At 38.7% G+C, this 23,737-nt stretch overlaps 1 protein-coding gene across 1 annotated transcript in view; it reads left to right on the top strand.

Annotated features, from left to right (window-relative positions):
- Window positions 1-23,737, top strand: part of UBR1 (ubiquitin protein ligase E3 component n-recognin 1) — a 160,881-nt gene that overhangs the window by 28,122 nt on the left and 109,022 nt on the right. Inside the window, exons 3-10 of the mRNA XM_056133371.1 lie at window positions 5,458-5,536; window positions 9,659-9,769; window positions 14,697-14,827; window positions 16,498-16,636; window positions 17,559-17,621; window positions 17,964-18,087; window positions 18,388-18,495; window positions 19,808-19,896. Coding sequence (XP_055989346.1) covers window positions 5,458-5,536; window positions 9,659-9,769; window positions 14,697-14,827; window positions 16,498-16,636; window positions 17,559-17,621; window positions 17,964-18,087; window positions 18,388-18,495; window positions 19,808-19,896 — 844 coding nt within the window. The remainder of the gene's footprint in view (window positions 1-5,457; window positions 5,537-9,658; window positions 9,770-14,696; window positions 14,828-16,497; window positions 16,637-17,558; window positions 17,622-17,963; window positions 18,088-18,387; window positions 18,496-19,807; window positions 19,897-23,737) is intronic.

Raw genomic sequence — 23,737 nt, 5'->3', positions numbered from 1 at the left:
CTTCTTGATTCAGTCTTGGGAGATTATAGGAATCCAGGAATTTATTCATTTCTTCTAGGTTCTCTTGTTCTGTGGCATAGACTTTCAAAGTATTCTCTGATGATCTTTTTAATTTCTTTCATTTCTGTTGTGATATCTCCCTTCTCATTTCTGATTCAGTTTATTAGGGTTCTCTCTCTCTCTCTCTTTCTTTGTGAGTGTTGCTAGTGGTTTATCTATCTTGTTTATTTTCTTGAAGAACCAGCTCTTGGTTTCATTGATCTTTTGGATTGCTTTTTGGGTTTCCATGTCATTGATTTCTGCCCTAAGTTTTTTTTTTTGATTTTAATATCTTTATTCATGTGATGATGCTTTCATCTTTCTCTTAAAAGCCAAGACAATTTTTTTTTGTTTCATTGAACATGGTAATTCTTGGTGCACTTGCTTTGAAGATTCATAAAGTTAAGTACACCTTCAGTAGGAAGTGTAAATTCCTACTAGCAATTTCCTTGAAACATACACTAATTAGAACAGTTCACTGCTAAGTCTGCTCTAAGTTTTATGATCTCTTTCCTTCTGCCTGGTTTGGCTCCTTTTGTTGTTGGTCCCTTTCTAAGATCTTGAGCTGCGAAGTAAAGTTGTCTTTGTGGGCTCTTTCTTCCTTCCTGAGAAATGCTTGCAGAGCTATAAATTTTCCTCTTAACATGACTTTAGCTGTGTCCCATAGGTTCTGGTAGCTCGTGTCTTCATGCTCATTTGTTTTTAGGTATCTTTTGATTTCTTTCCTTGATTTATTTCCTGACCCACTCATTGTTCAACATCGAGGTGTTATTCAGGGGTTTGATTTGGTTTTCTGCTCTGTACATAATTAACTTCTATCTTCAGTGCATAGTGGTCTGAGAATATAGTTGATACAATGTTTATCTTCCTGATTCTGTTGAGGTATGCTTTGTGGCCCAGCATATGATCTATTCTGGAAAATGTTCCATGTGCACTGGAAACGAATGTGTATTTTTTTTGGGGGGGATATAGAATCCTGTATAGATCTTTTAATTCTCTGTTTTCTATTTCTTTCTTCAGAGCCATTATTTCCTTGCTGTGTTTTAATCTTGATCTATCCGGGGTGATAAGGTGGTGTTGAAGTCTCCAACTACTATTGTGTTGCTTGTAATGTCCTTCTTAAGGTCTGTTAGCAGTTGTTGTAGGTATTTGGCTGGTCCCTCACTGGGTGCGTATACGTTTAGGAGTGTGTTTTCTTCCTACTGTACATATTCCTTGGTTAATAAAAAATGGCCTTCACTGTCCCTTCTAATCTTTTTCAACCTGATCTATGTTGTCCGATACTAGTAAGGCCACCCCAGCTTTTCTGAGGGGGTTGTTTGCTTGCAGGGCTGTTTTCCATCCTTTGACTTTGAGTCTGTGTTTGTCCTCATTGTTCAGATGTGTTTCTTATAGACAGCAGAATATTGGGTTCTGTCTTTGAATCCATTTTGCCACTCTGTGTCTCTTAATTTGTGAATTTAGACCATTGATGTTGAGAGAGATTATTGTTATGGGGGTTTGTGTCCTCTTTCTGTAAGGGTCTATTGTGCTTGTAGGGGTTTGTCTTGTCTTACAGTAACCCCGTTAGCCCTTCTTTTAGGTTTGCTTTTGAGTCTATGAAGTTCCTGAGCTGTTGTTTATGTAGAAAATAGTGTACTGTTCCTTCGAGTTTGAGAGTTTATCTGAATAAAGTATTCTTGGTGAAGCATTCATTTCAGTGAGTTTTTTCACTATATCCCACCATTGACTTTGGGCTTGGAGGGTTTCCTCTGATAGGTCTGCTGTGAAGCTAAGGGGTGCTCCTTTGTATGTGATTTCCTTCTTTGACCTTGCTGCTTGCAGTATTGTGTCTCTATCCACAGCATCCATCATTCTATGATATGTCTTGGAGTGTTTTTGTTAGGGTCACTTTTAGCTGGCACCCTTCGGGCTCCTTTAATTTGGATGCCTGCATTGTCCAGCTCTGGGAATTTTTCAGCAATGATTTGTTTAACTCTGGCTTTTTCATTGAGCTGGAGCGATAGCACAGCGGGTAGGGCGTTCGCCTTACAAGCGGCCAACATGGCCGACCCGAGTTCGATTCCTCTGCCCCTCTCGGAGAGCCCGGCAAGCTACCAAGAGTATTCGATATGCCAAACACAGTAACAACAAAGTCTCCAATGGAGACGTTACTGGGCCCGCTCAAGCAAATCGACGATCAACGGGAGGGCCTTTACCTTTACCTTTACCTTTTCATTGAGACTGTTTCCCTGAGCTTCTGGTACTCCAATGATTCTAATGTTGTTCCTCTTGGAATCATCCCCTAGGACTCTGATTCCCTCTAAGGCTATTTTGAGGTCTCTTGCCATTGTTTGTTGTTGCCTGTAGGCTTCCTGCAGCTCATCTTTCAGCTCACTGATTCTGTCTTTTGCTGTAGCCATTCTACTGTTGAGGGCACTGTCACTGTCATCCTGTTGTTCCTCGATTTCCTTGAGCAGGCACCAGTAATGTCTCCTTCATCCTAGCCCTGAGATTTTAGAAAATTCCACATTCGAGGCTCTTTCAGGGTCAGGAGAATGAGATCCATCATTGTTACTGGTTTTTGGCATATTGAATACGCCATGGGGAGTTTGCCAGACTCTGCCGTGTGGGCAGGATACTTGTGGTAGCCTGCCAGGTTATCCAGAGTAAGAACTAGATAATAAGATGTTGAGCGGCCACAAATGCGCCCGCGTGCTTCTGGGAGCTGGTTAATTTATTTATTTTTCTTAAATTTTTATTAGTGGAACACCATGAGGTACAGTTGTAGACTTACAAATTTTTGTGCTTGGGTTTCAGTTATACAATGATCGAATACCCATCCCTCCACCAGTGCCCATTTTCCACCACCACCAGTCCCAGTATCCCTCCCACCCACCCTACCTCTGTGGCAGGGCATTCCCTTTTGTTATCTCAATCCTTTTGAGTGCTGTGGTTTGCAAAAGAGCCATTGAGTGACAATCTTGTTCAGTCTATAGTCTACTCTCATCACGCATTTCCCATCCTGAGAGGAACCTCCCAACACCCTTTATTTGGTGCTCCCTTCTCTATCTGAGCTGCCTTTTCCCCTAGCGTGTGCGGCTGTCCTCAAAGCCATGGAGTAATCCTCCTGGTACTTATCTCAGCTATTCTTGGTTGTAGTCTCCTATTTTGTTACTTTATGTTCCCCAAATGAATGCAATCTTTCTATGTCTGTGCCTTTCTTTCTGACTCATTTCGCTTAGCATGGTACTTTCCATGTAGTACCATTTGTATATGAATTTCATGACTTCATCTTTTCTAACAGCTGCATAGAACTCCATTGTGTAGATGTACCAAAGTTTCTTTAACCAGTCATCTGTTCTCGGGCACTGAGGTTTTTTCCAGATTCCAGCTATTGTAAAGAGTGCTGCAATGAACAAACAAGTGCAGATATCACTTCGACTATACATTTTTGCCTCTCTGGGATATATTCCCAGGAGTGGTATTGCTGGGTCAAATGGGAGCTCAATTTCTAATTTTTTGAGGATCGTCCATACTGTTTTCCAAAAGGGCTGAACCAGTCGCAATTCCCACCAGCAGTGAAGGAGAGTCCCTTTCTCGCCACATCTGCGCCAACACTGGTTTTATAGTCTCTGGGTCTTATCCGTTAATGCGGGTGTAACGCCTACATACTGGAAGATGGAGGATCTGGGTGGAGGAGGCCCAGTCCCAATCCGAGCAGGCTTGGAGATCTACACCCCGGGTCCCGCACACCTGGGTTCCTCTGCCTGTTCCTTCATGCATGAGGCTCGGCTGAACGTGTGGAAAGTGATCTTATGCATGGCCGTGACTGGAACCGGAGGTCTTCAGCTGCCAGGGCTCTGCTTGGGGTGGGATGGGAAACTCAACCCAACCTCCTCAAAGAGCCCTGGTGAGGACAGCCAGGCACGGAGGCAGGAGACTGTGTTGTTGTCTTCTGGGAGCTGGGTTGTAGTCTCTGGGTCTTGGCCCTCGATGGAATTACACGTTGTTAAGGGCACAGACTGAGGTTTATTTTATTTCATCTACCGAATATTTTATTCGTGACATTTCTGCGCGTAGCTTTCCAATGTCTGCTCTCATTTCTTCCAGTATTTTCTCAATTGTTTCTTTCATGTCCTCCTCTAATTTACTGGATATCTGTCTCACTGTTTCATTGAGTTCATTGAACATCTTCATGACTTCATATCTGAATTCTTTATCAGAGAGCTCCCTTAGGTGAGTAATACCTAATGAGGCTTCTGGTTTCTTTTCATCATCCTTTCCTCGTGGTGGGAATTTGCGTTGTTTCTTCATGTTGGTGTGGTGGTATGGAGACGGAGATATTACACAAGATTGCTGGGTATGAGTAATTACCTGTGGCCGTGTGAGTGTCTGCCTGCCCAGAATCAGGCCACGCCCACTTCTGCAGAGGCCACGCCGTCTATGGGTACCTGATGTGTGTTGGGGGGTACAACCTGGTGGAGGAGAAAGCCGGGTGCCGTGTTGGGGACAAACAGGAAGAGGCTCCTCTTTAAAATTATTTAGATTGGTAAAGAGCATGTTTTTCTTGGGTTAATTTTTTACATATGATACATGGAGGCAATTTTAATTGGTAATGATGCTGGAAACTAGCTGGTAGAGGCCAGGATTGCTGGTAAGCATCTTACAGTATCTTACAATCCTACTGACAGTCCTTCTTCCCCCAGCAAATAATTATCTGGTTGAGAAACTGTTCTGATTAGGTTAGTAGATAATATTTATTTTGGGGAATATTCTTAGGCAATCTTTTTTTCCTGTATCCCTTAAACATTTTTTTTAAATGTCAATTCCATCTCTTTAATTCTTTAATTAAAATATACTTTTCTATTAGGGCTGGAGCGATAGCACAGCAGGTAGGGCATTCGCCTTACACGCGGCCAACATGGCCGACCCGAGTTCGATTCCTCTGCCCCTCTCGGAGAGCCCGGCAAGCTACCGAGAGTATTCGATATGCCAGACACAGTAACAACAAAGTCTCCGATGGAGACGTTACTGGGCCCGCTCGAGCAAATCGACGATCAACGGGAGGGCCTTTACCTTTACCTTTACTTTTCTATTAATTGTGCTAATTTATATTATTCTTAATGTTTTTCTGAAAATGCCAAATAAAGCAGTACGTTTTAAAATATATTGTTATTAGGAAAGATATTCAGAGATTTAATTTATTCATTAAGTATTAATTGATATCTCTTTTATGCCAGGCAGTGTCTTGGGTTCTTGAGATGTATCAATATATAAAATAAAGGACCAGTATGACTAATGTGAGGCAAAAAATTAGAATTAAAATTTTAAGGCATTTTTATATTTAGTTTATGTACCATGCAAGAACTCATTCACCTTTATTATAATCATCCTTAAAATCAGTGGGAGTGAAATTTAATTTTTGATCTTTTTCAGGGACTGTGCAATTGATCCGACATGTGTGCTCTGTATGGACTGCTTCCAGAATAGTGTTCATAAAAATCATCGCTACAAGGTATGAAATAGATTAATAAAACTTCTAGATTATCTAATGACCATAATGGCCATCTAGTTTAAATTCCCAACAAGTTCTTGAATTCTTACAAGAGCTTTGATAATTTGAACCTTTAACTCTTGGTTAAGCATTTACTGTGATAGGATAACTATTACATTTTTTTGTGAGATACATTTTTTTTATATAAGAGGTTGTATGAAACATATGACTAGTTCAAAGAATAACTATAAAATGAATACCAGTGTGAATAGTACTTTGGTCAAGAAATAAGACATTGTCAGCTCTCAAAAGCTATCTCACATTGTTCCTTCTAGATTATAATCTTTCTTCACCTTGCAGTAACCTCTTGTTTTGTGATAGCTCTTTCCTTGAGTCCCCTTTCAGCTTGTTTTTCATATAATATAGAATAGTCTTACCTGTTTCTGAACTTCATATGGATGAAATCATGCATAATTTTGTTAAGTAGCTTCTTTTCACTTTATTTAATTGTAGTTTGTCTGTTGACTTCATAAATGTTTAGTAATCTATATTATTGTTTTTGATAGCACAGCGGTAGGGCGTTTGCCTTGCACGCAGCCAACATGGCCGACCCGAGTTCGATTCCTCCGCCCCTCTCGGAGAGCCCGGCAAGCTACCTAGAGTATCTCGCCCGCACGGCAGAGCCTGGCAAGCTCCCTGTGACGTATTCGATATGCCAAACACAGTAACAACAAAGTCTCCAATGGAGACGTTACTGGGCCTGCTCGAGCAAATTGACGAACAACGGGAGGGCCTTTACCTTTACCTTATTATTTTTTTTATTATACCATATATGGGTATATAAACTGTTGTACCTGGGAAGCCGATATGAAAGCCAGGCCATTGGTTACTTTGAGAATGTTGTAGTATTATTGAGTAAATTACAGAGTTGATGAAAGTACTTCTGGATCCAGTAGGTAAGGTGCTTGCCTTGTATGTGACTGACCTGGATTCAGTTTCCAGCACTCCTTCTGGCCCCCTAAGCCCACCCAGGAGTGATCCTAATACTTGAGCGCAGTGCCAGAGATAAGACCTGAGTACTATGAGGTGTTGCCTAAAAACAAAACAAGATGAAACAAAATAAACAAACACAACAGCACCAAAAATAATTATTTAGGGGCCAGGGAGGTTGCTTAGAGAGCTGGAACGTATAGCTACATCTGGGAGGTTTCAGGTTTGATCTCTAGCACTACATGGTCACTTGAGTATCTACCAGAGTAGCACCTAAGCACTATAAGTGTTGTCCCCAAACAAACAAATGTTAACTAAATACTGCATTAAAACATAACCTTTTTTGGCTGGAGTTACAGTATGGGGATTAAGGCATTTGCCTTGCACATAGCCAACCCTGCTTTGATCCTTGGCACCACACATGTTCCAGGCACCACCAGGAGAGATCCCTGAGCACAGAGCCCTAAATACAGCTGGGTAAGCCCCCACTCCTCATCTGAAGAAAACCCTGACCTTTTAAAAAAGTTAAAGAAATACAGAAGAATATAAACTTTAGTTTCCCTTTTTACTTCACTGAACATTTCTCTTCATTAAACTGAAACAATTTATTACACATTTTTATTTATATTGTTTTTGAGTGACACTTAGCAGTTCTCAGGGCTTACTCTTGGTTTAGCACTCAGGGATCACTCTTTGCGTTGCTTGGAGGCCATATGTGTTGCCGGGGATTGAAACTGGGATAGCCACATGTATGCAAGGCAAGCAAGAGCCCTACCCACTGTCTTTCTGCCCCTATTACCATTTTTCTATCTTTGTGCTTTTACAAACATGCATATACCTGCTTATATTTACATGTTTAGGAGGGGTATTATTTTTCTGTAAGTGAGATCCTGTTTATTCTTTTTGTAACTTGTTTTTAACTTATCAGTAAATCCTTTGATGGTTCTTTGTTGGTGTAGTAACTCATCAGTAAATCGTGTGATTTAATAACTCTTGTGTTATTTAATTGCTGTCATGTATTTTTTCTGCCCAAATGTCAGCGTATCTTTTAAGTCTTTCCCCTTTTCTAGACAATTTTATTGTTCCCAGTTTTTCCTGATTAGATATTGGAATGTACACTTATAGTTTACTATATATATATTTTTAATAGCAGAAATATCTATTCAAGAATGTTTGAGGCTAGACTCTTAGAGGTGAAGTTTCTCTACTGAGTTCTGAGTCTGTTCTGAATTCTTATTTAAAATATTGATAAACTTAGGATTTCAGGCTTGATTCTAGTAGAATATTGATAGACTTTGCCAAATAATTTTCATGAGTTTCTGTGCTAACCTAACATATCCATTAAAGGATATGAGCTCATTTTATTCTCATGCCTGGCCCCAAACTTTTATCAGTATTTTGCATTTTTTGTCTGGCTTGTTTCAATTTGAATAATCCCACATATCACAATTTTTTACTGGTAATTAATGTGCTGTTGTATGATTGTACCACAGTTTATTATCTATTCACTAGCCAACATTTGTGTTGTTTTCAGCTTTTAAGTAAAGCTACTATAAAGTTTTTGTTGTTTTTAGCTTATACTGGCTGTATTTAGGACCCTCTCCTGACTCTCTGCTCAGAGATAGAGTCCTAGTGCTTAATCCTCGCAGTGCTCAGTGGACCCTATTTGATGCTGGGTATCCAGAAACCATATTTGGCCATGTATGAGGCAAGTGCCTTAAGTCCTGTACTATCTCTCTGCTCAAACTACAATAAAATACGAAAGTGTAAATCTTTGAGCAAATGTTTTCATTGCTTTTTAATAACCTAGGTTATTAAACAGCTTTTCTGGAGTATAAGTTTAGTGTATGTTTGATTTCATTTTTTTTTATTTCCCTGTTGTAATCAGAGATAAAACTCAGTGATAAAATATATGCTTCATATGCACCTGGGTTCAGTCCCTGGCACTACAAAAAATGAAAGGAGTCTACCAGATTTGATAAAATACAAGGGTTAAGAGTTTTAAGTTTATGCTGTCAATTCCTGATTATCCCCAGCACTGTGTATGGTTCCCCAAGATCCACCAAGAATGATCCTTGAACACAGACCCAGGAATAAGCCCTGAACTCTGCCAGATTGTGGTCCCAAAACAAAAACAAACTACTTTCCCTGTTGCTCCCCTCAATTTTCTCTTGTTGTTGTGATGACTAAGGGATCACATACACTGGGCACTTGTGCTTGCCAGGGTCCCATATTTGGTTGCTGTGCTTGCTCACACTTTTAATTGTGGTGCTTTGGATAAGGGTGAAGGGGCTCCCCTACTTTTAGTTATACTTGTGTGCACTTTGTAGCATTCATAGATGCCACACTTGATTATGGCACTTGCACACTCAGCTGTGACACTCACTGGGCATTGCACAGTTTTGGTTATGATGTGCCAGAGCTTGTACACTTTGTTGCAGTGCTGGTGATAACAAATGGCAGTGCCCCTGATAGTTGTCATGTTGCATAGTGCTGGGGGATTGAACTCATGGTATCACGCTTGTAGGGCAGGTGGTTGACCATTGAGCTCTTGATCCCAAGAGTTTGATTTACTTTATATGATGTGTTTTGTTTTTACTTGATTTATGCTGTCATTTGACATAATTGGCATTTACATTTTATATGTTATTAGTTTCCTAGTTTTTTTCCCCTTCCTTCCTTTTCTTTTTCCCCACACCTGGTATTGCTGAGGGCTTACGCCCAGCTCTGTACTCAGGAATTACTCCTGATGGTGTTCAGGGACCATGTGGTACGAAGGATTGAAATGAGGTTGGCTGTGTGCAAGGCATGTCCTTTAACCCCTATACTATTCCTCTGACCTGTTTAGACTTTCATTTTAAACATTATGAATTATATTTTGGATTCAAACCATTTCAGTGTATTTTGTTTCTATTTTACAAGCAGGTAATTGGATGCCTATATTTAAAAACATCAACTTTAAAGGCCCACATTGTAATGAGTATATATTCAGGATTTTTATCGTTAATAATTAATCAAATTGTTTGTTCTATCCTATTTCTATTACATTAGAGGTGATTGCAGTTGAAGTATTGGAAACATTTATTATTTGAATCATTTTCAACATTATTTTTATTGCAATATAAATCAGAACATTCATTTTTACTTTATCAGATGCATACTTCTACTGGAGGAGGATTTTGTGATTGTGGAGACACAGAGGCTTGGAAAACTGGCCCGTTTTGTTTAAGTCATGAACCTGGAAGAGTAGGTACTACAACAGAGGTAAGAACATGTATTGTGTTTATATATCTCTGTACATATGTACATACATATATACATCACGGTCCGGTATCACGGTCCTCCCGTTGTTCATCGATTTGCTCGAGCGGGCCCAGTAACGTCTCCATCATGAGACTTGTTACTGTGTTTGGCATATCGAGTACGTTACTGGTAGCTTGCCAGGCTCTGCCGTGCGGGCGAGATACTCTAGGTAGCTTGCCGGGCTCTCTGAGAGGGGCGGAAGAATCGAACTCGGGTCGGCCATGTTGGCTGCGTGCAAGGTAAACGCCCTACTGCTGTGCTATCGCTCCAGCCCACATATATATATATATATATACACATATACATACATACATAGATATCTAATATATACATGTGTATATATACATATACATATTATGTATATATTAGATTCACACACATGCCGTGCCAGGGATCTTACCTGGGTTGACTGTATGCAAGGCAAGTAAGTCCCTTCCCTGCTATATTACCTTTTCAACCTGATCTCAATACTTTTTATAAAGCAGTCAGTTGTTAAATTAACAATAAATAGTATATAAGTCTTAAAGAGTAAATAGGAGTAAAACGATAGATCAAATGCAGTGAATTATAAAAGAAAATATAATTGACCTTGAACACAAGCTGAGGTGACCCTCATTATCCCAGCACCCTTGGGTCAGGGCAGTGCCACATCCTCAGACCCAGACTTTTCATCCAAATGGCCCAGATGGCCAAGAATTGCTTTTGGGCCCACTTGGGAGCACCCATTTCCCTAGAAAGGTATGTGTATAGGTTTCACCATATCCACAATAAATCAAAAAGGTAGGGAAAAAATGTCTCTTTCATATTTGGGATATAAAGAAACATAGTAAGGGAACAACAACTGGCCAGAGTTATTTGAACTGGAGATTTTTTCTATTGAACTGAGTTTATGTGGGAGAGGCCCTTGGAACACTGGTGGAGGGAAAGTGGGCATGTGGTGGGCATGAAAGTGAGCATGAAAAGTGTTATTAACAATATTTTAAGTCCTGATCCCTGAATAAAAATGGTTAAAAAAAAATAACCTGGGCCTGGAGCAGTAGCACGGCGGGTAGGGCATTTGCGTTGCATGCGGCCAACCCGGGTTCGATTCCCAGCATCCCAGATGGTCTCCCCGAGCACTGCCAGGAGTAACTCCTGAGTGCATGTGCCAGGAAACCCCAATGCATCGCCAGGTGTGACCTAAAAAAGAAAAAAAATATAGCCCCCCAAATTTGATGTGGGCTTTGATTTACCTTGATTAATTACAGCACTACATTGCCAGGGGTCACTCCTAAGCATAGAACCATGAACAAAGTACTGCTGGGTTTTGCCTCAAACCTACCCCCGACCCCCAAAATTGTTTTAAATCTGCAGTTGCAAAGGACCTAAAATACCCTAAGAGCCTTAAAAAATAATAAAGACTTACATCCTTTGCTATTTCAAACTTGCTACAAAGCAAAAGTATCAAGACTTGGAGCAGACTTTACTAAAATTTGTGTAGAACCATAAGACTCCCTGAATAGCCAAAGCAGCACTAAGAAAAAAAAGAAAAGAAGGTGGGAGGGATTATGTTTCCTAACTTGGAATTGTACTAAAAATTTATAATAATCAAAACTGCATTATACTGGAATAAGGATAGACTTAGAGATCATTGAAATAGAAATGAGAGTCCTGTGTTAAACCTCCAAATTTAGCGCCAGGTAATCTGTGACAAAGAAGCTAAATTCATGAAGTGGAGGAAAGTAAATTTTTTCAACAAATGGTGTTGGGGAAACTGAATAGAATAGTCACATGTAAAAATTGAAAATTTTTACACCATTTTCAAAAGTAAATACAAAATGAATTTAAGACCTTGAAGTTAAACCAGAATCCAATAAATACATTGAAGAAAACAGGCAGAAATCTCCAAGAAATGGAACTCAGAATTACCTTAAATGAGATCACTGCAGAGGCAAAGACAAGAAAAACAAAAATAAACAAATGGAACTACAACAATTTTAGAAGCTTTTGCACAGCAAAAGGAACTCAAATAAAAAGCTATCTTACTGAACAGGAGACATATTTGCACTTCACTTCACTTAATCACTTAACTTCCCGTTAGTCGTCGATTTGCTCGAGTGGGCGCCAGTAACGTCTCCATTTGTCCCGGTCGCGTGCTAGTGTAGCCCAATGGCATCTGTTCGCTCCGGGAACATGAAGGGCCTCAAACCGATCGTTCATGATCTTGACGAAGAAGTCTGACCATCTGGTAGGTGGGCAGCCACGCGGTCTTGTGACATTCCGTGGAATCCAGTCAGTAACAGCTCTAGTCCAGTGGTCGTCTTTAAATCTCATTACGTGACCAGCCCATCTGATTTTCGACACCTTGGCAAATGAGACAGCGTCCCTGATCCTTGATCGTCGACGGATGTCAGAACTCCGGATTCATTCTCTCATTTGAGTGAAACGTGATATTCCAAGCATAGCTCTTTCTATTCTTCTTTGGGAGACCTGAATAGCGTTCTCATCTTGTTTGCGTAGGGCCCAGGTCTCTGAGGCATATGTTAATGCAGGAAGAACAGTGGAATCAAAGAGATGTGCCCGGAGCCGGAGGTTCTTCGTCCTCTTAGCTATTTCTTCGACGTTCTTGAAGGCGTTCCAAGCCACTCTCTTCCTCCTGTGCAGCTTGGGTGCCAGGTCATTTGTCACAAAATATTTGCACAAAATACCTCAAATAAAAGGCTGATATCCAAGACCTATAAAGCATGCACAAAACTTGATAACAAAAAATCCAGCAAAAGCTCCTTCTGAAAATGAGATGAACATGCTTCCCCAAAGAAGACATGTTAATGGTCAATAGACATGAAAAGTACTCATCATTATTTATAGTCAGGGAAATGTAAAGTAAAACAACGAGATACCATTTCATATCAGTAAGAATGGCATATATCAAAAAGTTTGGAACTAGCCAGTATTGGTGGGGTTATGATGAGTAAAGAACCCTTGTTCACTGTTGATGGGAATGTTATTTGGTTCTACCTTTATGGGAAGCAATATGGACATTGCTTAAAAAATAGGAAGAGAACTCCCATATGACCCAGTGATATCACTTATTGGCACGTACCCCCAAATCAAAAACATTAATTTGAAAGATCATAATGTGAACCTATGTTTATTGCAGAACTTAGTATGATAGCCACGATATGAAAACAAATGCAATGGCCAACTATGGAAAATAGATGGGACAATTGGGACCTTGATGGAGGGAAGTGGGTACCCTGTTGGTGGATGTGTTATTTAAATGATATAGGCGTGAAACTACCATTAACAGTGTTATGAATCACAATGCCTCAATAAAGATTTTTTTAAGTGTGATACTGGCATAATGGAAAACATAGATTAATGAAATATATTTGAGAGCACAGAAATAAATTTGTGTGTCTGTGGTTGCTTCTTTTTCAACAAGTGTTAACAAAGCTTTCACTAGGGAAAGAAGTCTTCTACTAATTTCTTTCAGGACAACTGGATATTCGCATACAAAGAATTAATTTGGAATCCTACCTCATACCATACAAAGAAAAATACCTTAAATGGTTTAGAGACCTGAGTTTAAGAGCTAAAACTATAAGACTTTTAGACCATATGAAAACTATGACTATGTGTGTGTGCATATGTGCATGTATGCATGCACACATACTTGTTTGTGAGATTGTGTGTGTGTGTGTGTGTGTGTGTGAGAGAGAGAGAGAGAGAGAGAGAGAGAGAGAGAGAGAACACCAAGGGCCTCACATTTGTGAGGCATGCGTTCTGTCACTAAACTACATTCCTGCCTGGTTTATCTTTAGAGTAACTGTCAAGAAAATTTTGAGTTGACTTTCCTGTTTTTAGAGCTTTGCCAGTAATGTATAAGGGCTTATATTTCTCTATATTCTGGCCAATAATTATTACTACCTCCTTTTTTGATGATAGTTACCCTAGGTGATGTAAGGAGATTTTGATTTGCCATTGTGACTTTTTGATTTGCATTTTCTGTTTGCTTTTGATATAGAGGACTTAGATGCACTTTTTTAGCTGATTTGTTTGAATAGCCTTTTATTCAGGAGTTGGTAGGTATAATGAAAAGAACATTGGTTTTTGTGGCAATTCAATAGATGCAGATTTTAGTCTGATTTTTGTAGGCTTTTGACTGTGAATGACTTTCTTATCCTTTCAATGTCATTAATTCCCTGCCTTTCTTACAGAGTGATTATGAGTCAATTGAAATAAATTATGAATAAAATTTTTTACCTCTATAGGGAACAATCAGTTGTTCTCTACTATCATCATAATTAAACTACTTATGAAGGCAATGGCCTATTATATATATATACATTTTTTTTTGTGGCGAGGGTAGTAATTAGGGTTAACTCCTGGCAGTGTTCATCATCAAACCTATATCAGCAGCTTGATAGGCAGTGCCTTAATCTCTAATATCTCTCTGACCAAAAACAAAGTTCTTAAAGAAGAACATCACTAACAGAAAGACTCTGGGTTAGAGAGATAGAATTGTAAGTAAGACACTTGCCTTAATATAGCAAACTCAAGTTTGATCCTCAGTACCCCAGAATTATGGTCCGAGCTCAGTCTGAGTCGGAGTCTGAGCACAGAGTCAGGAGTAAGCTCTGAGCACAAGCTGGGCCCCAAACCTCTTCTCCCCCACAAAATAGAGGGACTCCAGAATTTTACCTCTTTTTCTTTCTGTCTGTAGCATCAGCTTTGCCACATAAAGATAAGTTATGATATGAATAGCGACCTTCTTGACTACAACTTGAATTTATTTCTGGATATGTATAATATAATAAATTTATTAAAATAATTATAAGTTAATAAGATTATTTCTTCATCAATATATTTGTAAACATTGTTGGTATTATGCTTTCTATTCTTACAGAATTTACGTTGTCCTCTGAATGAAGCAGTAATTGTTCAAGCTAGGAAAATATTTCCTTCAGTGATAAAATACATTGTAGAAATGACTATCTGGGAAGAGGAAAAAGAACTACCTCCTGAACTCCAGATAAGGTGGGGGAAACTTCAAAAGGGAGAAGTTTTAGCAGTCGCTATTTATCCTTCAAAATAAGTTTGTGTTTCTAGTCTTTATTTTTTCTTTTTTCAAGGTTTTATTTTTATTTTCCATTATTTTCGTGATTAAAACTTTGCAGAGAATTATCTCACGAATATTTCTAAATGTTTTTTTAATATGAAATGACCATACCCAGAGGTGTCAGAGCTTACCTTTGACTCTGTTCAGGGATCACTCTTGGTAGGGTTTGGGAGACTATAGGGTGTGCCACAAATTAAACCTGGGTTGTCCATATGCAAGGCAAATGCCTGGCCACTATTCTATAGCTATAGCCCTCAAAGCATATCCATCAAATGCCAATATCCTTGCTGCTGTAGATTTCAGTCTCTCCTTTTCCCCCATTCTTGATAACTTCAGTTCTGTGGTTGGTCTAAGGATATTTTATGTGAACATTGTTTTTTAATATGTCACATATAAGTGAGATCACTTGATATTTGTCTTTCTCCTTCAGACTTACTTAGCATGACTTCCTCCAGTTCCATTTATGTTGTAGCAAAAGGAAAAATTTAAATTTTTCTAATGACTGAGTAGTGTTCCATTCTATATGTAGACCACATCTTTATTATTTACTTACCTCCCACTGAGAACTTGGGTTGTTTCCAGATCTTGGCTATTGTAAATAGTACTGCATGGACATGTGTACAAATACCTTTTTGAATTAATGTCTTTGTGTTCTTTGGATAGATAACTAAGAATAGAATAGCTGGGTCGTATAGCAGTTATATTTTTAATTTTTAGAGAAACTTCCATATGGTTTTCCTTGGGGAATGGATCGATTTACATTCCTGTCAATGAATGAAATGAGGTAAATGATGGATCTGCTTTCTCTCTACTCCTGCGGATACCTGTTTCTGGCCTTTGTGATAGAGGCCATTCTCATGGGTATAAAATCTAGGGGAATGGGGCTGGAGTGATAGTACAGTGGGTAGGGCATTTGCCTTGCACGCGGCCGACCCGGGTTCGATTCCCAGCATCCCATATGGTCCCCTGAGCACCGCCAGGAGTAATTCCTGAGTGCATGAGCCAGGAGTAACCCCTGTGCATCACCAGGTGTGACCCGAGAAAGCAAAAAAAATTATAAATAAATAAAATAAAATAAAATCTAAGGGACTTAGGAGCCACTCCTGGCTATATTCAGCCCACCGTTGATTGCTGGGATGTTCTGCTGTTGATGCTGTGCTGCATACCTTGGACGTGCTAGTCACTACCAGTTTACCCCACACTTGGTTGTAATGGGCAGGCCATGGTGTGCTAGGAGTTGATCTTGGACCCCAAGCATACCGGTTTGCACTCCAGATCTTTGAGCAATCTCTTTGGCCCCCAAGAGCTTCCAAAAAGCCACTAAATTAAGAGTAATAGTTTACTTCTGAAAGTAGTAAGAAAAACTGGGAAGAAAATATGAAAAATATTTAACATTGATCAATCTTTTGAAAAAATCTCTGGCAGAAATGTACTAGTTAAAACCATTTCCTCTATCTATATTATTACCATTCTTTTCTGTATGTAGGAAACTTATCTGGAGCTGTTTCAATGCAGATATTTAGTCTGTCCCTCATACTCTTCATTTGCTGCCGTATCTAATATATATCTTCTTTTAAAAATAAAATAGGGAGAAAAATGAAAGATACTATTGTGTCCTTTTCAATGATGAACACCACTCATATGACCATGTCATATACAGTCTACAAAGAGCTCTTGACTGTGAGCTCGCAGAGGCCCAGCTACACACCACTGCCATAGACAAAGAGGTTTGTGAACTTTGTTTGAATTTATACTGCTGTCTTGCATTGTCTTCCTGGAAGTCAGGTGATGAAACAGGTTTTGCATTATTTTGCTGGGTGAAACTCTGCTTTATTTATTCCTTATGTCCTAGGTTAGATTGGTTAAAATTGGATTTTTCTTTGTGTGTATCATAGTTTTAGATAATTATAATATTCTTTTATTCTAAATAATTGGAAACTTACTAGATATATTCGGCATGGAGTATTTGGAGTCAGGTCAAATACTGTTTGTTTCTGTACTTATGAATTAATACATAGATTATGAAACATTAATTTCCATCTAAGTTTTTAACATTAAAAACCAGTTTTAGAATAATACTGATTCTTGGCTCAGCTTTTATTAAACATTTAATAAAATATGCTCCTTGCTTGTATAATAGAAATATTAACCTAATCCATGCCCTTGAGTGTAGTGTATTGTAGTCAAATAGCACAACAACATTAGGACTTAATGTAGGAGTTTTAAGACGCAGAAGTCAATACAAACCTTAATTATAGTTAAACTCAGCAGTAGACCACGGTGTGTTGCAGAACACATATAAATGATTTTAAGTTCATCCATGAAAAAGTATTTAAAACATATTATAGGAATTTATTACATCTGAGTCCTGTTGTCTGATAGAAATTAAGCACACCACAGTAAGTTCAATATTCTTACTAAGCAGAAAATCCAGCATCTTAAAAGTAGAGACATTTTCTACTAGTGTTATTAAAATTTCTGATTTCATAAAGGTGTTTAACACTTATTTTTTTTTTTAGATACGATTTATCTTATAACATTTAGATAGTCAGCCATTGGTTTGTAAATAATCAAGAACTTATTAGATCTTCAGGTTCTATACTTATTGAAATTGACATTCTGCTACTTAATTCTCATCTCTGTAATTAGGGTCGTCGAGCTGTTAAAGCGGGTGCTTTTGCTGCTTGCCATGAAGCTAAGGAAGATATAAAGGTATTTCTGTAAATTAGGGGCAAAAGAGAATTTAAAGTGGAACACACATTCCAAAAACCTAAGTAGAACAATTATTGTTGAAATGATTTTACATCCTAAATAAAGATATTACTGGGACTTTTAGCTAAACCCAGAGATTTAGAATTACAAGTGTTCTTTCCTTTATCTAAGAGTAGACTTGTATTTTAAAAAAATCTTAAACTCATAATATTTGTACTTTTAAATATTTTAAATACCTTTAAAAGTATTACATTTAAAAATAATTTTAAAAATAATTTAAAATATTCAAAAGTTTTTAAAGTATTTTTTTAAGTATTTAAAAATATTCTTTTCATTCTGTAGAGTCATTCAGAAAATGTCTCTCAACATCCATTACATGTAGAAGTATTACACTCTGAGGTTATGGCACATCAGAAATTTGCTCTGCGTCTTGGTTCCTGGATGAACAAAATTATGAGCTATTCAAGTAAGCATAGAGCCTGTTTTTCTTTTTTGTAATAAAATACTGTTGTTCGTTTTTTTAAGTTGTCACAAAATATTTAGTTTTCTTAAAAGTGTACAATAAGCTTTTCTTTCAAATGGATGATTTTGGATTAATTTTCAGGATTGCATTTCTATCTATAAATATTTTATTGTCTCTTGATTCTATGATGTAAATAGAATTGTTCTTGACATCAAGAATGGGAGAATTAAGGTTTGTGTGTCCATATTTTATAGGAAAAATGTTTTGAGAGAGAGAATAAGATTATGTGACTTTTGTTTGTAGGTGACTTTAGACAGATCTTTTGCCAAGCGTGCCTTAGAGAAGAACCTGGCTCAGAGAATCCCTGTCTCATAAGCAGGTTAATGCTTTGGGATGCAAAACTGTATAAAGGTAAGTAGATCTTTGCTTCAGCTATGTGCGATGCAGCAAAGGATGAATATAATCTTAAGTGAAGCTATAATCTCTTGTTTATTCAATCAGTCATCTTAGTTGATAAGATACACTTTTAAGTAGGGTTAACCAAGAAATACAGATTTTTCTGTGTTAAAATTCAGGGATATTCCTTCTAGTTTTTGTGCCTTTTCATCTAATTAGGGCCAATAAAGAATATGTATTTATGTTCATAGAGTATTACTGGGCTGGAGTGATAGCACAGTGGGTAGGGTGTTTGCCTTGCATTCGGCCGACCCGAGTTCGATTTCTCCGCCCCTCTCATCTTAGCAAGTTACTGAGAATGTCCTGCCTGCACGGCAGAGCCTGGCAAGCTCCCCATGGCATATTCAATATGCCAAAAACAGTATCAAGTCTCACAATGAAGATGTTACTGGTGCCCGCTCGAGCAAATTGATGAACAATGGGAGGATAGTGCTGCTGTGCTATAGAGTATTGTTATAATTAAACTGCTAATTTTCACTTAAAGTCTAAATTAAAATTGTAAGAGTGAGAGGAAGACTAAATGGGATAGAGAAAAGAAGATGCAGAATATGAGCCAGTTTTGGTGAAATTGAATGTAAAAATATGAATGGGGGAGGAATTATGAGGTTAAATAAAGTGGTAAGGGGACAGAGAGGTTAAGGCAGAGATTAAGCAGCCAACCCTGGTTTGGTCTCTGGCACTGAATATGGTCTTCTGAGCATCACCAGGAGTGATCCCTGATCATGGAGCCAAGAATAAGCCCTGAGCACTCCTGGGTATAGTCCAAGCCTCCTTTCCTTTATTTAGGAACAAACAAACAAACAAATGAAAAAACCAGCTAAAAACTAAAATGTCCGGAAAGGTATAGAAAAAGGAAAGGGAATATATGCTTGCATTTTTAATTCTAGCTATTAAAATAATGTAGGGGCCTGGAAAGCTTGGTGTGGTCCTATACCCAAAATAGTAGGGACTGAAGAGATAATATAAGGTTTTAAGGCAATTGCCTTGCATGTAGCTGCTGCTGGTAATACCAGTCAATCCCTAGCACCATGTACTGCCAGAGGTGATCCCTGAGCATAGAGCCAGAGCCAGGAGTAAGCCCTAAGAATCATCAACTGTGCCCCAAAAGTGAAGAAAAAATAATAACCAAAGTAGCCTAATGTGATAAATGTTACTCACATATGAGACTTGAGGTCTATTATATGTGAAATATTTTTACAATATTCTACCACTTCTCATCTTTTTTTCCCCTTCCACATCCCCACAAAAATAATCTCTTTTTTTGTAGGTGCACGTAAGATCCTTCATGAATTGATCTTCAGCAGTTTTTTTATGGAGATGGAATACAAAAAATTCTTTGCTATGGAATTTGTGAAGGTAATTGTTCCCTATAAGTTGATATCAATAGCTATAAATAGAAAGCCATTTTATAAATAAAAATAGATATAAAGTAAATTGTTATGAATTAAGAATTTAATTCATTTTTTAATATATAAAATGAGAATTTAAGGAAAATAGATATATGTAAGTGAATAGTTGGGATCAGAAATAACTGGCAAAAAAATAAGCAAAAGGATCCTAAGGAAAACTAACTTTAATATTTATGGAAGGCCAGTGTGGTTAGTGAGTTTGAGCAAATGGAGAATGGAGCAAGATATGATATGGGAGCTCTATAGGAGTCAGATTGTGATAGTCCTTATGCATTATTGTAAGAGATTCGTATTTTAATTTAACAACATTTCTATTGTGAAGTAAGTTTATTGCTTTAGTGCCTTTGCAGAACAACTAAAAATGGAAGAAAACAAAAACCAAAAGCTTTAACCAATCTGAAGTTATTGGAGTACACAGAGTTGACAGCACATATTGGAAGGATGTGAAACAGAAAGGAGTATATTTTTGGCTTTCCATTTTGTGGTTTCTGCCTGAGCAAGATGCATCTGGCACATGGAGTGTCTAACGAAAGAGTGGAAAACTTGACATCTGTAGGTCCTTTGAAAATCAGAAGAGAATGAAATTAGAGTAACTGTAAAGTTCAGTACTTTGGTAATTAGAGAATTTGGAAGCAAGGGTGGTGTGAAAGTTATAACAAATTTCCTATCTAAACTGTGCTTTGGACTAGAGAACTCAACAGGCTGAGCACATATTTCATACGTGGCCCAGGATTGAGCCCACACATCAAATGTCACTGGGACTGTCGGGACCAAGTACAAAGCCAAAAGTAGTCCATAAGCACTGCTAGGTGTGACTGAAGGACAACCCTTCCCCCAATGAAAATTATGCCAATATATCTTACTGATCTGTAAATTACACAAGTCAGAATAAAGCATCTCGGATTTGGATAAAAGAACTGGGCAGTAGCTTGGAAATTCAAAGGATTCGAATGCACGCTTTCCATGTAGGAGTCCCAAGAGGAATTGCTGGTGTCACATGGCTCCCCTGCACCTTTATTAGAGTCTCCCAAGCACTACTCTCTGCAACACCCTGCCCAGAGAAAACGTACAGAAATTTGGGCTACTTCCCAAAAGATAGACTTTGCAGTGTGGATCCAAATGAAACAATAAGCAGCTTAAAAATAGAATGAAAATAGAATTCAGATTCAAAGTATATAAACTATTTGGGATATAATCCAAAATTATTCAACAGAAGGAAAGAAAATTAGTATCGGTAAATCCTGTTTTGAAACAAATGTTGAATTGAACAAAATAATACCAAACTTCTAACTACAGTCTGTGATAGAATGGGAATGTGCTAATAATAAACATATGAAATCTGAACTGAAGATCATTTTAAAAGAACCATATATAAGACTTAGAACTGAAAAATATGCTATCTGAAATTAAAAATTTTCTAGATTTAACAGAATGGAAATAACCAGTGGGGAAAAATCAATAAACTTGAAAATTAAATTCCTATTTTTACTCAGTTTTCTCCCACATTTTAAAATTTTTTAGGTATATCTTAAGACTTCAAGTGGTGTTTCTTTCTTTCTTTTTTGCTTTTTGGGTCACACCTGGCAATGCACAGGGGTTACTCCTGGCTTTGCACTCAGGAATTACTCCTGGCGGTGCTCGGGGGACCATATGGGATGCTGAGAATCGAGCCCAGGTCCGCCGCTTGCAAGGCAAACGCCCTCCCCACTGTGCTATTGCTCTAGCCCTCTAAGTGGTGTTTCTTTATCTTTTATTCAAATCATTGAAATGTTACTTTGGAGGGCCAGTTCAATGGCAAAAAAACTCCTTTAGCTGTTGTTTGTCTGAAAACTCTTTATTCCTCCAGTCACTTTTTGGCCTTTTGGCTAAGATCAAGTGTGAAAGCTCTTTATTCCTCCTTCAAATCTGAGTGATAACCTAGTAAAGTATTCTTGATTGGAGGACTTTTCCAATCAGCACTTAATATACATCCTGTCACGCCTGAAAAGTTTCTGTTGAGAAATCTGATTTTTTTTTTTAAATTTGGAAGCCATACCTGGCAATGCACAGGGTTATTCCTGGTTCTTAGGAGTAACTTAGTTACTTTGGGGACCTTAAGGGATGCCAGGGATCCATCATAGGTCTGTCATATACAAACACCTTTCTCAGTGACTTGGGGTCTCGTTGGGGTGGGGAGGAAAGGAACGGCTCCACCTCCATTCCGTGAGGCCCAACATGTCTCGTCACTGCGGGCCCAAACCTGACTGTCCAATGGCCTCTGTAGGATGGCGGCCACCGAGCCACCAAGGGGGAGCAGGCGGAGGGACAGCACCCTTTCCCCCCTGGGGAGGCCTGGCAACAGTAACCTACTGCAGGGTCCGGATGCATTTCTGCCAAAAGCCGCAGGGTTTCGAGATTTGTTTTTGAGTCTCTGGGATCATGGCCGTTAAGCAGCTTGATCAGGAGCCAGAGAGGCTATTTGTGGGCTATGACTTGGGGTCTCGTTGGGACGGGGAGGAAAGGACCGGCTCCACCCCCATCCCATGAGGCCCTGCATGTCTCTTCACTGTGGGTCCAATCCTGACTGTCCAGTGGCCTCTGGAGGATGGCGGCCACCGGACCGCCAGAGGGAGGAGGCCAAGGCACAAAACGTATTCCCACCTGGGTTGGCCCAGCACCCGTAACCTACTGCAGGGACCGGAAGCATTTCTGCCAAAATCCACTGGGTTTCGAGATTTGTTTCTGAGTCTCTGGGATCATGGCCATTAAGCAGTTCAATCAGGAACCAGAGAGGCCATGCCTCCAATTATATTGCTGAGCCGTAGGTGGTTTGTGGGTGTGTCTCCCACATACCTAATTTTTGGCCATTTACTTTCTTGGTAAACTTTGCCCCAAGTTTTGGGGGTCTGACCAAAGGCACAGCAGCAATTTGGGGGTATCTGGAAGTCTGAAGGCGCCAGCATGCTGCTGATGCACTTGCCTCACAGGTACAGATTGACCTGCTGGCGGCACCATACCCCCTTTGACTCTATTTTTTAATTTTTTAAGTCACACTGTTTGTTATTTATTCAATAAATAAAGAGATCTCTATCCAATAAACACTCATTATCAATCTGCACCTTTAGTGTCATTTATGACCCAAAGAAAATTAAGTCATTCAGAAAGAAAATTAGTAATGCAGTCAAAAGGTTCATATTTCAATTTTGGCAAGACATACTTGATAATAGCAATATTCATATTTCCATCTTTTCCTAATATTAGCACTACTTCCACCACCAAAAATATAAAAAAAATGTCTTAAATCCACATTACTAGATTTCTGACATGTTTGTATTGGTCCTTGCTTTTGCTTTCGTGCCTTTTTAGTGTGATTCTATAAAGGTTTTCAAAGACAATCTGAAACTAGGACTTAAAGGAACTGTGTCCCCACACCTCATCTCCATCTTTGTATGGTGTTTTCATAGTGTCATGCTCATTAAATGGGCCTTGTGTTATCACTGCACCATATACCTAATTTGTAGCCAGGGACTTTTAGCAACTAGAAGTTCTGATTTGATTTTAGCGACTCATATTCTTCTGTTGAAACCTCTATTCCTCCACTCTGTTGGGTTTCTCTTTTTTTCAAACTTTTTCATATTTTCTTTATTGAATTCTCTTCCTTTGATCTCTTTATTTCAGTGATCATCTTTAAACTATTGCTTTGTAGTTTTGTGAGGGAGCTTGCATAGCTCTCTTGTATTAGTTCTTTTATAGGCTGTCATCTTGATCTCTTGGTATGTAAATTCCTCCATATCCTTGTTATGTATGGT

Source organism: Sorex fumeus, unplaced genomic scaffold, assembly GCF_029834395.1.
Source record: "Sorex fumeus unplaced genomic scaffold, SorFum_2.1 ptg000098l, whole genome shotgun sequence".
NCBI classification, from domain to species: domain Eukaryota; kingdom Metazoa; phylum Chordata; class Mammalia; order Eulipotyphla; family Soricidae; genus Sorex; species Sorex fumeus.
This window is presented reverse-complemented; position numbering and strand designations above follow the sequence as displayed.